This window comes from Camponotus vicinus, unplaced genomic scaffold (genome assembly GCF_025532165.1).
Source record: "Camponotus vicinus isolate PSW18456_S1 unplaced genomic scaffold, iyCamVici1.0 SCAF_7, whole genome shotgun sequence".
NCBI classification, from domain to species: Eukaryota; Metazoa; Arthropoda; class Insecta; order Hymenoptera; family Formicidae; genus Camponotus; species Camponotus vicinus.
The window spans coordinates 16,766,684-16,782,404 of record NW_028141979.1 but is presented as its reverse complement, the minus strand read 5'-3'; the positions used below and the strand labels follow the sequence as shown (position 1 = coordinate 16,782,404).

Genomic DNA, 15,721 nt, shown 5'->3' with positions numbered 1-15,721 from the left:
AAAAATGTGTGAATGCTCTCTCCACAGGATATGCGTCGATGTCGTTGCCACGGATGGATTCTGTCGCTCGTTGATCAAATAGGCGTATAGACACGTCCGACCTCCCACATATATCCTTATCTTTTCTGGAAAATATAAAGTTTATTTATTATCTGAATTTGATTTTATAAATTTTAATTTATTGCATAAATTCAAGGACATATAATTATAAACTTAATATTAACTATATTTTATATAATGTTTTATTTATAAATTGTTGGCAGCGAATTTCAAAATTGAAAAAGCACCTAAAATGAATATTAAATATCATGTGATTGAATTTGAAGACGGTCTTGAAATTATTCCATCCTCATGGATAACAAATAATAATAAATGCAAATATCCTGCAACTAAATCTAAGAAAAAGAAAGATAAAGCCGTTATCAATAACGCACAAACCTGATTTAAATTGGAAGGATTATATAATTTTAAGAAAGAACATTTGTAGTATGCGGTAAAATATTAAAATATTGTTAAAATATTGAGAATTGTTCAAAATACATACATATTAGGATAAAACAAATAATTCCATGAATGTAAAAAAAATAGTTTCGCGATAATATAATGAATTATACACAAGCATATATATTATAATAAAAATAATACAATATTATTTTTTTTATTTTAGATACTTACGAAGCCTGTTTGAAATGTGACAAGGCAATATATGTATCAGATTTGAACACAGACATGGATGAGAATGATAAAAAGAACAATCTTTGTGAAAGAATTAAACATACCCAAACAAAAAAAATATAAAATAGTCAAGTACATGAATATTTATTTGAAGGTAAAAATATTTCTAGTGATTAATTGATTGTTAGAATATAAATAGTAATTTATTTATGATTTTTGTTTAGAAATATAAAAAAAGAATTCGTATTTCATGTTTAAACTAGAACACAACATTGCGCGCGCTTCGCGCGCGCCATTTTTTTCCTTTTACTATAAACAACAATACTTCGATACTTTTGAGTCTCGACATAACACACCTTTTTTAGAAATGGAAAATATTCATCGCGAATTCAAGTACACCCTGTATATAATTACACATATATATATATACAAATATATACATATCTATATATAAATACACTTTTTCATCTGTATCGCCTTTATTATCCTCTCTCCCTCTCTCTCTCTCTCTCTCTCTATATATATATATATATATATATATATATACAGGGTGTTAAAAAAGTATCGCATACGCTCAGTGCCATCCGATAGAGAAGGAGAATTTAAGAAAAAATGTCTAATACAATTTTTCGATCCCATGAATAATTTCGCCGCAATTAATTATTGTAATCAGTTAATCAGCGCGGAGCTACAAGAGGAAGCCAGGGGCGAAGCGCGCGAAGTCTGCGGCGCGATGGCTACCGCGCTCATACCATGCTCTCGTACCGAGCGGAGGGAAAGTACTTGCGATCTATTTATTTATTTTACTCACCTTCTTTTTGATAAGAGTAACAAAATAATTTACAGGAACAATCATCACGTAAAAATTCGCGTGATTCTAATATATCACGATACAGACTTTGTTAATTTAATGAAAAAATTTTTTTTAATAAGTAAGAAGCGAAAATTAATCCTCTTTAACTCATTTTTTAAAATGTTAACTGAAAATATTAATTAAATTATCTTGCCTTCTTACTTATTAAAAATAAATTCTTTCATTAAATTAACAAAGTCTGTATCGTGATATAATCACGCAAATTTTTACGTGATGATTGTTCCTGTAAATTATTTTGTTACTCTTATCAAAAAGAAGGTGAGTAAAATAAATAAATAGATCGCAAGCACTTTCCCTCCGCTCGGTACGAGAGCATGGTATGAGTGCGGTAGCCGTCGCGCCGCAGACTTCGCGCGCCTCGCCCCTGGCTTCCTCTTGTAGCTCCGCGCTGATTAACTGATTACAATAATTAATTGCGGCGAAATTATTCATGGGATCGAAAAATTGTATTAGACATTTTTTCTTAAATTCTCCTTCTCTATCGGATGGCACTGAGCGTATGCGATACTTTTTTAACACCCTGTATATATATATATTTTGTTTTTAAATAAGTTTTATTTGTTTATTGATTAAACATCAATTCTCTTTAGCGGATAAAATGCTATTTAAAAATAATAATATTCAAATTGATATTTTATCGGCTAAGATTTAATAATGTATAAGTATGAATATGTAGTACATATACATACAGGGTTTGTCAAAAGTGTGGAAACCTCTAAATATCTCACAAACGGTGCATTTTAGAAAAAAATGTTTCAGGCAAAAGTTGTTTGGTTTCAAAGGGGCCATAAGACGGTACCATTGGTTTGACCTTGAAGAGTCATTTGAAGGTCACGTGAAGGTCACTTCAATTTTTTTAAATGGAACACCCTATATATTTTTGCACACTCTTGTAGCTTATCTCGAGAGCTTTCCAAAACACTATAATTAAGTACCTTTTCGTTAAGTACTTTTTGAGTTATGAGGCTTGAAATAATTTCTTAATTTTACATAAACCGTAAAATATCTTGTAAAATATTCATTTTTCGATTATCTTACCTTAATACTTTTACGTACAAAATAATGAGAGGAATCAATTGGTGTAAAGAAAACACATAGTTGTTTTGAAGAAAAAATATGTAATTTGCAATTAACAATTCCATATTTTTTCTTAAAAACAACTATGTGTTTTCTTTACACCAATTGATTCCTCTCATTATTTTGTACATAAAAGTATTAAGGTAAGATAATCGAAAAATGAATATTTTACAAGATATTTTACGGTTTATGTAAAATTAAGAAATTATTTCAAGCCTCATAACTCAAAAAGTACTTAACGAAAAGGTACTTAATTATAGTGTTTTGGAAAGCTCTCGAGATAAGCTACAAGAGTGTGCAAAAATATATAGGGTGTTCCATTTAAAAAAATTGAAGTGACCTTCACGTGACCTTCAAATGACTCTTCAAGGTCAAACCAATGATACCGTCTTATGGCCCCTTTGAAACCAAACAACTTTTGCCTGAAACATTTTTTTCTAAAATGCACCGTTTGTGAGATATTTAGGGGTTTCCACACTTTTGACAAACCCTGTATATGTAGTATATATATATATATATATATATATATATATATGTAGTACATATACATGTAGTATATATCTGTATTACATACATGTATACATGTATTTTTTTAGAAAACGAAATTTCAGATTTTTTAATATTATTTAAATTAATTTAATGTTATTAAAATATAAATACAGGGTGTCAGGGAAATTTTAGCCCATACGAAGTAAGGAGGTAGATTGGCTCAAATTAAGAAGGAAGGACTTGTACTGTTTTGTGATATTCGCAATAATTAACGAAAAATTAAATAAAGAATATCGACCAATCTGCGTGAGTAGAAGCGCGCGGCGACGAGAGTCATCCCACTGTAATCTTATACTAGGCGCGCGGCGAAGCGATGGGCGGATCGCTCTCCGAGACATGATGGTGGCGTGCGATATATCGCAATACCGCGCCGAAAAGTGACCGGTCCTTTTAGTGGCGAGAAAATGATGCGCTATCATTTCCACACCACCTTGCGGTAGATAGCATGGTGCGCTTTTTTTATAGTAGTTTCCCCCATAGGCCTATTCCACTCTCAATTTAATATGAAAATTGTTCAAAATGCCGTTACTGTACGCTGAATGTATCGTAAATGTAAAAAATTGATGATGACAATACCTTCACAAAAATTGATCCGTGGTTGAAAATCCCTCGATAAAATGTGTTACACACGTTGGTAATGATACGGACGTAATCCATTACACGTAAAGCGTGATGTACTGCGTATCGCGAGAAACCAAATTCGTGTACCACATGACGCACACTAGTTCCAGGATTTTCATAAAATGCTTCCAGAATTCTTTCTTCATCTCGTACACGAAGACGCACTGCTGGACCGGTTATCCCGATATTATGCACGACACCCAGTTTCACATAATTATTGCACAACACGTAATATTGTACATCCACTTGGTTTTCGTGCACGCCCGGAAAATCATTCTACGTAAATTGCGGCCGCGCGATAAGTATTTTCTCCCGCTAGCCCGTATGCCACAATCATATCCGTATATTCCTGCAGAGTACACTTCATTTTCACTGTTAATTTACTACGCGAACACATGATTTTTACTAAAACTGTCTCAGCTCTCGCAGGCTGTTACTAGAGTGCATACGCCAGCAGCATGCCTACAGCTGAGCGGACATGTGAGTGTAATCATAATGCGCAGGCGCCGAGCTCACACGTACGCTTACACTCGCATGTCCGCTCAGCTGTAGTTGCTGCTGGCGTATGCGCTCTGGCAACAGCCTGCGAGAGCTCAGACGGTTTTAGTAAAAATCTTGTGTTCGCGTAGTAAATTAATAGTGAAAATGAAGTGTATTCTGCAGGAATAATACGGGCTAGCGAGAGAAAATACTTATCGCGCGGCCGTAATTTACGTGGAATGATTTTCCGGGCGTGCACGAAAGCCAAGTGAACGTACAGTTTTACGAGTTGTGCAATAATTATGTGAAACTGGGTATCGTGCATAATATCGGGATAACCGGTCCAGCAGTGCGTCTTCGTGTACGAGATGAAGAAAGGATTCTTGAAGCATTTTATGAAAATCCTGGAACTAGCGTGCGTCGTGTGGCACATGAATTTGGTTTTTCGCGATACGCGGTACATCACGCTTTACGTGTAACGGATTACGCTCGTATCATTACCAACGTGTGCAACACATTTTGTCGAGGGATTTTCAACCACGTATCAATTTTTGTGAAGGTACTGTCATCATCAATTTTTTACATTTACGATACATTCAGCGTACAGTAACGGCATTTTGAACAATTTTCATATTAAATTGAGAGTGGAATAGGCCTATGGGGGAAACTACTATAAAAAAAGCGCACGATGCTATCTACCGCAAGGTGGTGTGGAAATGATAGCGCATCATTTTCTCGCCACTAAAAGGACCGGTCATTTTTCGGCGCGGTATTGCGATATATTGCACGCCACCATCATGTCTCGGAGAGCGATCCGCCCATCGCCTAGTATAGGATTACAATGGGACGACTCTCGTCGCCGCGCGCTTCTACTCACGCAGATTGGCCGATATTCTTTATTTAATTTTTCGTTAATTATTGCGAATATCACAAAAGTATTTAAGTACAAGTCCTTCCTTCTTAATTTGAGCCAATCTACCTCCTTACTTCGTATGGGCTAAAATTTCCATGACACCCTATATAATTAAGAATTATAATTTTTAATAATAATTACATTTTATTATTTACCATTAATTATATTTAACACATACATTTTAACAATTATAATAATGTAACTTATATAATATAAATTATATAATGTAAAAATAGAATTATTCTTAAACATTTTTTTCGACTTGAGAACTACAACTCTTCTTATTCTGTAACTAAAAGAAAGTATTTTAATATTTAATTTTAATAATCAAATCAATTTAAAAATGTATTTAAATACAAATTGGTTCAATAACTATTACTAGCTTAAATATCTTATAATTTATAAGGTGTAAAGGAAAATATTTCAACTGAATGAAAAAATATTTTATTATAATGTTTGGGAAAGCTCTTGAGATAAGCTACAAAAATATGCAATGAAGAATAGGGTATTACATTTATAAAAATAAAGTTGACCTTGATATCTCCGAAGCGCCTCCACCTAGACAAACATACTTATCGCCATATGATAACTCTCTTCATACTATACAATTTATGTTTGAAACATTTTCCTTTACATCTTACAAATTCGAAGATATTTAAGGTAGTAATAGTTATTGATCCACCCTGTATATATGTATATATGTAATATGTAAAAAATTTAAACTAAAAATTCAAAAATATTCTAAAAGAATGGAAAAATTAAAAACCAAAAAAAATGAAAAATAAAATAAAATAAGTGCAATTTTTAAAAAATGAGGAAAAAGGAGTTAAACAAGAGATTTTTAATAAATACTATTGATCTTAAACAATTCTTTTTATGAAAAAATGTTTAAAATGACAAAACGCTTTATATTAATAACAGGAAAAATCTTAATTTGCGAAAAAGTATTGAAAAATCTTTATTACAAAAAAAGAAATTAATAAAGATAAAGATAAAGTAATAAAAATTTTTCAATACTTTTTTGCAAATTAAAATTTTTGGATCACTTTCAAAAATTATATATTAAAGTATATATTTATTAATTCTTTATTAAATTAAATACTTCAATTTTTGTGCGAGAAATATTTATGATTATTCTTTTTCTTTAATACTTTTCTGTAATTTAATGTTTTTAAAATTGTAAAAAAATTATTTTTATAAAACCTCTTGTGAATTTTCTTGCAAAATTCGTTTTTTAGGTGTACGTATTGCTTTTAGCAATTTTGATAATGCCATATGTCCTTCGATTTTTTTAATATCCGCCAAATTGTTTACAATTAAATATGGTGGATCAACTATTTCCAAAAAAAAAGCAAAGTATTATATGTATATGTACATATAATACAATGTATTATATGTATATGTTCATATAAATACAAGATGTTTCCATACAATACTTTAATAGCGTATAGAGATAAAATATAGTCACAAAAATCCTAATAAATGTTGAAGCTATAATAGTTTTTTATTTCTAAGTGATCAAAGTTTGCCAATGATATCGCATAGAATTCGCGCGTTCAAGTCCGTAAGTACATTTCGAGTCCGTAAGTACGATCGATACACGTATCGATTTTTATCCTCTATTATTGATTTTTTTATGTCACGTGATATTGATTTTTACTGTACAGCTGATTTTATTATTTTATTTTATTTTATAATGATAATACATTAATTTCTACAAATATTTCTTTAATTGAAAAGAAATATATCTCATTTTTCAAATATGCGAAAACATTAAATTTTATAATTCAATTTAAATATAATATTTAAACAATTATTTAAATTTTTATTTAAAAAATAGTTAAGTATTTTATGTATATTTATTATTTATAATTTGTTAATATTAATTAATCACCATACGTACGATGTACGATAAATATGCATATAAGAAAAAAAACGAATACATAACGAAATCATGAATATTATATGAATTGACAGATCTTTCTTAATTAATATCTCGAAATTTTACGTCGTTTTGTGCAAAATGGTATAGGACTTTTTAATTCGATTTAACGAAATCTACATATGGTTCTTTTTGGCAGATGATAGACCAAACATCCTGTATATATGTATATATGTATAAGTATATATATATATATATATATATATGTATGTATGTATGCATGTATGTATGTATGTATGTATAAGAATCTATTATTTGTTAAACTGTAATGAATTATAACTACAATTTTACAACTTGAGATTTGATATATAATCTTGTAAAAACAACTAAATATATAATGATAACTAACATATGTATCTATCCATAAATTAATATATGAAACTATTGAAAAAAATATTTTAAACTGTTGTATTATCACTCATTACAAATAAACAGAAATAGATTCTGAAATTTTTGAATATTTTACAATGATTTTATATTATTATCTAATATAATTTTACTATTATCATTCAATTTATGGAAACATCTTTATTGTTAGAAGCTATTCTGTTATCACTAAAAGCGCGAAATTCTACCTGTTATCGTAATGTATAAACTTTTACTATTAAAAAACTATTACAGTTTGGGCATTTTTATAGAATTTGTATAGAATTTAAGTTTTAAAATTTTGCAAAGAATTTATCATTAAAAATTTATTATCAATTTTTCGACATTTTATATGTTAAAAATAGAAATGTTGATAACGGTGGGTAAAGGTCATCCCGCGTTATCAACCGCGTTATCGACCACGTTATCGACCGAAATCGCGGCGCTCCTATCGGCAAGAAAAAAGAAGAGACAAGACGAACGAGAGAAGCAGAAAAGTCCGCTCTAGTTTCTGTAGAAGAACTCTCAGCGAAGTGTCGATAGATTATAGTCTTGTGAATATTAATTATATCTGGAAAGGACTTCGGATCAATCTTAGTGAGAGTAATCCTGACATCAAAGACCGAAGGTGTAAACCGGCCGCTAATGGGGCGAGCATCGGAAGCGTGTACGGGCCGCCATTACGACTTACGTGCGCATTAATTCTCGTTGTGACCCGGACAGGAATAATGCGGAAGACCTATTGGAAGGTTTTAATTGGCATAAGCATTCTCTATACGATATTGAGAGCACTTAAATGTAACGACAGATATTATTGGAATATCTCATCGACAGAGATAATAATTTCTTCACGAAGCGTGAGATCAATATCATATTGCGTGATCTTTAATCATCCTTTTTTTTTATTGTCGAAGTATCAGCGTTGTGTGCCTGAGAAATTATCCTTTATAAAAGTAATCATAATTATTTCGGTTTATTTTATGTGATTTATTCGATAAGATCCATAAGAGATCCATTTGTCTTTCACATTCACCTAATTTTTGTACAGTAAATAAAAGTCAGAGAATTAGTTTCTAGTTACGTGTATATATATCATTTTTGTCTTAAGTTGATACACACAAACATATTAAACTTTATATATCTCAGTTAAGTAACACATATTGTATTCAACTAAGGTATAATTTCGTCGTCAAGCACAAATATTTATGGTTATTTATATACATACATATATATGTCCTATTTTCTTATGTAGCCAAACTAAGCATAATTAGAGTTCAACAAAACAATAATACTTGTTAATTCATTAATAGATAATAAAGCTCTGATATTAAGCTCATTTTTATCTTCGCACTTTTGAATTTCTTTATACTTATTTTTTTTGTTTACTTTCTCTTTCATCTGTTGCTCGCTGATCATAGTGATTAGATACATGTCAACCTCTCATTATGCTTAGATATGCAATGTCATATATTTGAATTGTTTCTTATGTTATAATTTGCTAATGTTTCTTATGTTATAATTTTATCCGAATTTGTTACTTCAAACATTCTTAATAGATTTCCTATTTGAAATTTCAAACCTTTTCATTAATGTTCATAGATAATCAAAGGGATTTTCTTTCATTTTATTAGTATATACAGTCCATTAGTTTTATTGTAGTTTAGTATCGGATTTGCGTTACCTCAAGAATATAGTATTTTAAACATAGAGGTCCTTCGAGCCGGATACGTATGTTTAATGAATCAGCCAAACATGAGACTCTCACATATCCAGGCTCGCATTGGGCAACAATACGAGTTGTTTAATCTCATTTCAACCTCATACGATCTTTTGATCGCGGTCGACTCAGTTAATTTAACGGTTTTACGGATTAAAACGAGAGTCGATTCTCTTGACGAAATATGGCAAAAATTCTCTCTGATTCATGATGCTATTAATATAGTGACACAGGAATTGTCTCAAGCGGAGGCAGGAAGAATAAAGACACATTCGTATTATACGGAGAACTTATTTTCTACTGCATATGAAAGTTATCTCTCTAATACAGAGAAGATGCGTTCATTGCTCGATTCACGGTCAGAACATGGAACCAATCAAGAGGTGACGACTCAGAAATCGTCGAATACCTCTTCGACCGTTGCGACCACGTGTTTTCATCAAGCAAGGTTGCCTCGTATTGATCTACCGAGGTTCAATGGGAATCCTTCGGAATGGCTGTCATATAAGGACCTATTCAACTCGTTGGTTTTATCTAACCCTACTTTGACGGAAGTCGGAAGACTTCAGTATCTGAAGACCAGTTTAGTAGGTTCGGCCGCTCAACTACTTAAACATACAACTTTAACTGCGGACAATTTTCAGAAGGCCTGGGATGCCTTGATATCCTTCTATGAAAACAAGCGTTTATTGGTAAACACAGCCTTTCACTCACTATTAAACATCAAGAGGATGGCAAAAGAGTCGGCTACGGAACTGGAACAACTGTATACGAATATTATGCAGATTTACCGATCGTTCGAAACGTTGCAACGACCAGTGGCATATTGAGATGACTTCCTGGTATATATTGCAACTCAAAGACTGGATGCTGATTCCGTAAAGGCATGGGAACAGCAGTTAGGTTCTACCAGAGACCCACCCACATGGGCACAATTCAGTGACTTTCTCCTCACTCGGCTAAGATCCTTGCAAGCATTCGAAAAAACAAGAGCTGGAAAATTGTATACTCAAGCTAATCCTAAAACTGCCAAGTCCTGTTATTACGGAAAAACTAAGGATGGTAAATCTAATGAAACAGGAAACTGCATCATTTGCACAGACAAACATTATATCACGGCATGTTCTCAGTATCGTACAAAAACACGGAATCAAAAACTTGCCATTATTAGCAAACATCGGCTTTGTTTTAACTGCTTGGGAACTCATCGAGTTTCCAATTGTACATCGACAAGAAGATGCCAAAGATGCGGTAAAAGGCATCATACTTCCACTCATTTTGATGCACCTCAAGATGCGAAGATAAACACTGATCCTAATAAGTCAAATATTGAAAATTCTAAGAACTCAAAGGATAATACTACTGTTACATCTACAAGAGAAGCTAGAGTATTACATTCGAATGCCTTTAACAGAACAGCTCAACATCACATATTGTTGGCTACAGTCCAAGTTGTGGTCTTGTCTCCGAATGGTAATAGTACACGCGTTAAAGCTTTATTGGACCAAGGTTCCGAGATATCTCTTATAACAGAGAGATTAGCACAACGACTTAAAATGTCTAGACTTCATTCTCCGATAACTTTTGTTGGATTGGGAGCAAAATCTTCAAACAAATCAAAGGGATTTGTTCAATTCAAAATTAGATCTTATTTTCCATCAGAGTTTGAGAGCTTGATTTCGGCTCATATTCTCCCCTTTCTTACCACATCAATACCTTCTTCGGATATTTCTGCTAAATCCTGGTCGCATTTGGAAGGCCTACAGTTAGCGGATCCTCAATTTTCCGTTCCAGGAAACATTGATATTATAATAGGAGCTGACTTATATGGACAAATTATAAAGGAGGGACTTATTAAAAGTCAAGACGGCACACCTATAGCTCAATATACCAATTTAGGATGGATCATCTCAGGGCCCACTAAAACCGACACTTCACAACGGCAATTTCGAAGCTATCATGTCTCATATGATGGAAAACTTTGTAAATTAATGCAGAGATTCTGGGAGTTGGAATCTGTCCCGACAATCCCTCAAACAACTATGACAGCTGATGAGGCTGAATGTGAAGAGCATTTTAAAAGGACCCACTCAAGAGATCCTTCAGGCAGATATATTGTTAGGTTGCCCTTCAAGGACTCCACTGAGAAATTAAGTGTCTCGAAGGGACGTGCGATTCTATTACACAACAAGCTAATCAAACGTCTTTCAACGGATAACAAGTGCACTCAAGCGTATTTCGAATTCATGAAAGAATATGAACAGTTGAATCATATGAGGCAAGTCCAAAACATTGCAACGGAACCATCTTGTTGCTACTATCTTCCCCACCACGGTGTCTGGAAAGAAAACAGCCTTTCTACTAGGTTGAGAGTAGTTTACAACGGGTCAAGCCCTACTTCTTCGGGGTATTCATTAAATGACATCCTTCATACAGGAGTCAAATTACAAACTGACATCTTTGAAGTCCTGTTATGGTTCAGGCAATTCTGCTTTGTATTCTCAGCCGACATTAAGAAAATGTTTAGGCAAATAAACCAGCATGAGGAAGACTGGAAGTATCAACGCATAATATGGCACGATCAACAATTCGAACCAGTCATCTACGAGTTGACAACAGTCACATATGGCTTGGTATGTGCACCATTTCTGGCTTTGCGTGTGTTGCAACAACTTACACGTGACGAAGGATCTAAATACCCCAAGGCTGTTACCACTATGGAAAGAGGTCGGTACGTGGACGATCTGTTTGGAGGCGCAGATTCCATTCCTCAAGCTCAAGAACTGGTGAACCAGATAAACCAGCTCTGCATGGTGGGCGGTTTTTCACTAAAGAAATGGATCAGCAATGAAGCTTCAGTTCTAAACTCTATACTAAGTACCGATCGCCTGGATTCCACTAATCTGTTAATCGACGATAACATCCTTGTTCATTCACTTGGACTGTCATGGCGTCCATTTTCAGACAATTTTTATTTTATCATTGGGATAAATACAAAGGAAACAGTAACTAAAAGAGTTATGCTATCTACAATTGTTAAGATTTTCGACCCATTAGAATTCTTGTCGCCTGTTACAGTAACAGCAAAATTGTTGATACAGGAATTATGGGTGGAAAAGATAGATTGGGATGAAAGGGTACCTCCTAATATATTACAGAAATGGATTAAAATCGTGAATAACTCTCAAGAATTGTCCAAGTTAGATTTTCCTAGGTGGATCGGTACTTCTTCTTCAAGCAAACTGGAATTACATGGCTTCTGCGACGCCTCACTTAACGCAATGGCCGCCGTCGTGTTTTGCAGGAATATCGCTTCACATGGGCAAGTCTCCATTCAATTTGTATGTGCAAAGACGAAAGTAGCTCCTTTGAAACGCTTAACGATACCACGATTAGAATTAACAGGAGCCGTTCTTTTGATTAAGTTAACAGCACGTGTAATTACAAGTCTGCAAAGGGAAGACATTAAAGTATACCTATGGACTGATTCAACCATTACTCTCGTGGGTAACCGTGGGTAACCGGACATCCGGCCCAATGGAGGGATTTTGTACATAACAGAGTGGTCTTTATACAAGATACTCTACCCATGGCAAGTTGGAGATTTGTACCGGGATTGGAAAATCCTGCTGATTTGGCCACTAGAGGAGTTACCCCATCACAACTGTCGGAATTATCAACCTGGTAGCACGGGCCTATATGGCTCACCAAGCCTTCGCAATACTGGCCTTCAACTCCTTGTGAGAAACAACATGAAACTCAATTGGAAGAACGATCCGTTGGTGTGTCAACTAATATGGTTCAGTCAACTCAAAATTGGAATCTAATCGATAGATATTCGAGCCTTGATAAATTGATACGCATCACAGCTGTTTGTCAAAGAGCGGCAAAGTGCTTTAAACGTTCACCAGATTTATCATTGAGAAATCCCATAAGCCCTGTTGAACTTAAGCAGGCAAAGGAATTTTGGACTAAAGAGGTACAACGTTATAACTTCTCTCGAGAATTAAGGGTTTTATCGTCGGGAAAATCGTTACCGAAAACCAGTTCTCTGGTTAGACTCATCCCTTTTATCGACTCAAAGGGAATCCTACGCGTGGGAGGACGCCTTGGTTCGTCCAACTTAACATATGAAGCCAAACATCCAGCCATCTTACCGAAGAAATCAACATTAACGACATTAGTAATTTCCTGGGCTCATTTGAGATCACTACACGGAGGCACTCAACTCACATTTTCGTTCATAAGAGAAGAGTTCTGGATTATAGGAGGCAGATCTACAATTCGTAGTCATATATACAATTGTGTAACTTGTGCCAGATTTCGCAGGACACGAGCTCAACAGTTAATGGGTCAGCTTCCCTCGGAGAGAGTCATACCTTCACGGCCTTTCTTAAATACTGGAGTGGACTACGCGGGTCCTTTTATTATTAAGACTTGGAAAGGAAGGAACGCACGCACATATAAAGGATATGTAGCACTCTTTGTTTGCTTCTCCACATCCGCAATCCACCTAGAACTTGTAACTGATTATACGACTGAAGCTTTCCTAGCAGCATACAAACGATTCTCCAGTCGTAGGGGACTCTGTGCCACTCTCATAAGCGACTGTGGCTCTAATCTGAAAGGAGCTGAGGCAGAATTACAGCGTCTTTTCTCAGCCGCAACCGAAGAATCTCACAGATTAGCCACACTATTAGCACGAGACGGCACTCAATGGAAATTTAACCCCCCCTCAGCGCCACATTTCGGGGGCAAATGGGAGGCAGGGGTTAAATCGATGAAGTATCATCTAACAAGAATCATTGGCGAGAATTTACTCACATTTGAAGAGATGACAACACTCTTAGCCCAAGTTGAGGCAGTTCTAAACTCGAGGCCTTTATGTCCGATGACGGATGATCCTGAAGATCTAACAGCAATCACACCCGGTCACTTTATTATGGGATGCGCTCCCACTGTAATACCTGAGCCGTCACTTGAAGATGAAAAAACAACCAGGCTTTCCAGATGGCAGCTACTCCGGAAGATGCTGGATTCATTGTGGTCGAGATGGTCGACTGAATATTTACAAAGGTTCCATTCTACTTATAAATGGAACGAAGTTACAACTCCTATTAAACAAGGTTCCATGGTTCTGATTGTGGACGAGCGTTATCTACCCGCTAAGTGGCCACTGGGGCGCGTAGTTCAGATTCATCCGGGACAGGACGGACTAATAAGAGTCGTCACAGTTAAGACACAGATGTCTGGGTATAAACGACCCATTACCAAATTACCGATAAACACGGACACAACTGATTCGTTCATTAATTATAGTAATTAATGAAGGCGGGCGGAATGTTAAAAATAGAAATGTTGATAACGGTGGGTAAAGGTCATCCCGCGTTATCGACCGCGTTATCGACCACGTTATCGACCGAAATCGCGGCGCTCCTATCGGCAAGAAAAAAGAAGAGACAAGACGAACGAGAGAAGCAGAAAAGTCCGCTCTAGTTTCTGTAGAAGAACTCTCAGCGAAGTGTCGATAGATTATAGTCTTGTGAATATTAATTATATCTGGAAAGGACTTCGGATCAATCTTAGTGAGAGTAATCCTGACATCAAAGACCGAAGGTGTAAACCGGCCGCTAAAGGGGCGAGCATCGGAAGCGTGTACGGGCCGCCATTACGACTTACGTGCGCATTAATTCTCGTTGTGACCCGGACAGGAATAATGCGGAAGACCTATTGGAAGGTTTTAATTGGCATAAGCATTCTCTATACGATATTGAGAGCACTTAAATGTAACGACAGATATTATTGGAATATCTCATCGACAGAGATAATAATTTCTTCACGAAGCGTGAGATCAATATCATATTGCGTGATCTTTAATCATCCTTTTTTTTTATTGTCGAAGTATCAGCGTTGTATGCCTGAGAAATTATCCTTTATAAAAGTAATCATAATTATTTCGGTTTATTTTATGTGATTTATTCGATAAGATCCATAAGAGATCCATTTGTCTTTCACATTCACCTAATTTTTGTACAGTAAATAAAAGTCAGAGAATTAGTTTCTAGTTACGTGTATATATATCATTTTTGTCTTAAGTTGATACACACAAACATATTAAACTTTATATATCTCAGTTAAGTAACACATATTGTATTCAACTAAGGTATAATTTCGTCGTCAAGCACAAATATTTATGGTTATTTATATACATACATATATATGTCCTATTTTCTTATGTAGCCAAACTAAGCATAATTAGAGTTCAACAAAACAATAATACTTGTTAATTCATTAATAGATAATAAAGCTCTGATATTAAGCTCATTTTTATCTTCGCACTTTTGAATTTCTTTATACTTATTTTTTTTGTTTACTTTCTCTTTCATCTGTTGCTCGCTGATCATACCCAGACAGCACAGTAACGTTTTAAAAACGTATTAAAAACATATATACTGGACGTTTCGGACGTATTTAAAACATCCAGATTAGATCGTTGAACGTTTTTAA

At 34.5% G+C, this 15,721-nt stretch overlaps 2 protein-coding genes across 2 annotated transcripts; both read left to right on the top strand.

The window, feature by feature from the left end:
- The first annotated feature begins 9,549 nt into the window (after nucleotides 1-9,549).
- On the top strand, nucleotides 9,550-12,902 carry LOC145974263 (uncharacterized). The gene is made up of 3 exons (XM_083104065.1): nucleotides 9,550-9,980; nucleotides 10,077-12,731; nucleotides 12,776-12,902. The coding sequence occupies exons 1-3, from the start codon at nucleotides 9,550-9,552 to the stop codon at nucleotides 12,900-12,902; spliced, it is 3,213 nt and encodes a 1,070-aa protein (XP_082960191.1).
- A 108-nt stretch (nucleotides 12,903-13,010) lies between these two features.
- LOC145974262 (uncharacterized) lies at nucleotides 13,011-14,540 on the top strand. Its single transcript, XM_083104064.1, has one exon. It carries the CDS (start codon nucleotides 13,011-13,013, stop codon nucleotides 14,538-14,540), a length of 1,530 nt encoding a protein of 509 aa, XP_082960190.1.
- The last annotated feature ends 1,181 nt before the right edge of the window (nucleotides 14,541-15,721 follow it).

What these genes read in the sequence shown, in the direction of transcription:
- LOC145974263 (XM_083104065.1), top strand. Translation starts at nt 9,550, where the DNA reads ATGCGTTCATTGCTCGATTCACGGTCAGAACATGGAACCAATCAAGAG. An exon ending in GCTACGGAACTGGAACAACT is followed by an intron (nt 9,981 to 10,076) that starts GTATACGAATAT and finishes TGCAACTCAAAG; the next exon opens with ACTGGATGCTGATTCCGTAA. An exon ending in ACTCTCGTGGGTAACCGTGG is followed by an intron (nt 12,732 to 12,775) that starts GTAACCGGACAT and finishes TGTACATAACAG; the next exon opens with AGTGGTCTTTATACAAGATA.
- LOC145974262 (XM_083104064.1), top strand. Translation starts at nt 13,011, where the DNA reads ATGGTTCAGTCAACTCAAAATTGGAATCTAATCGATAGATATTCGAGC.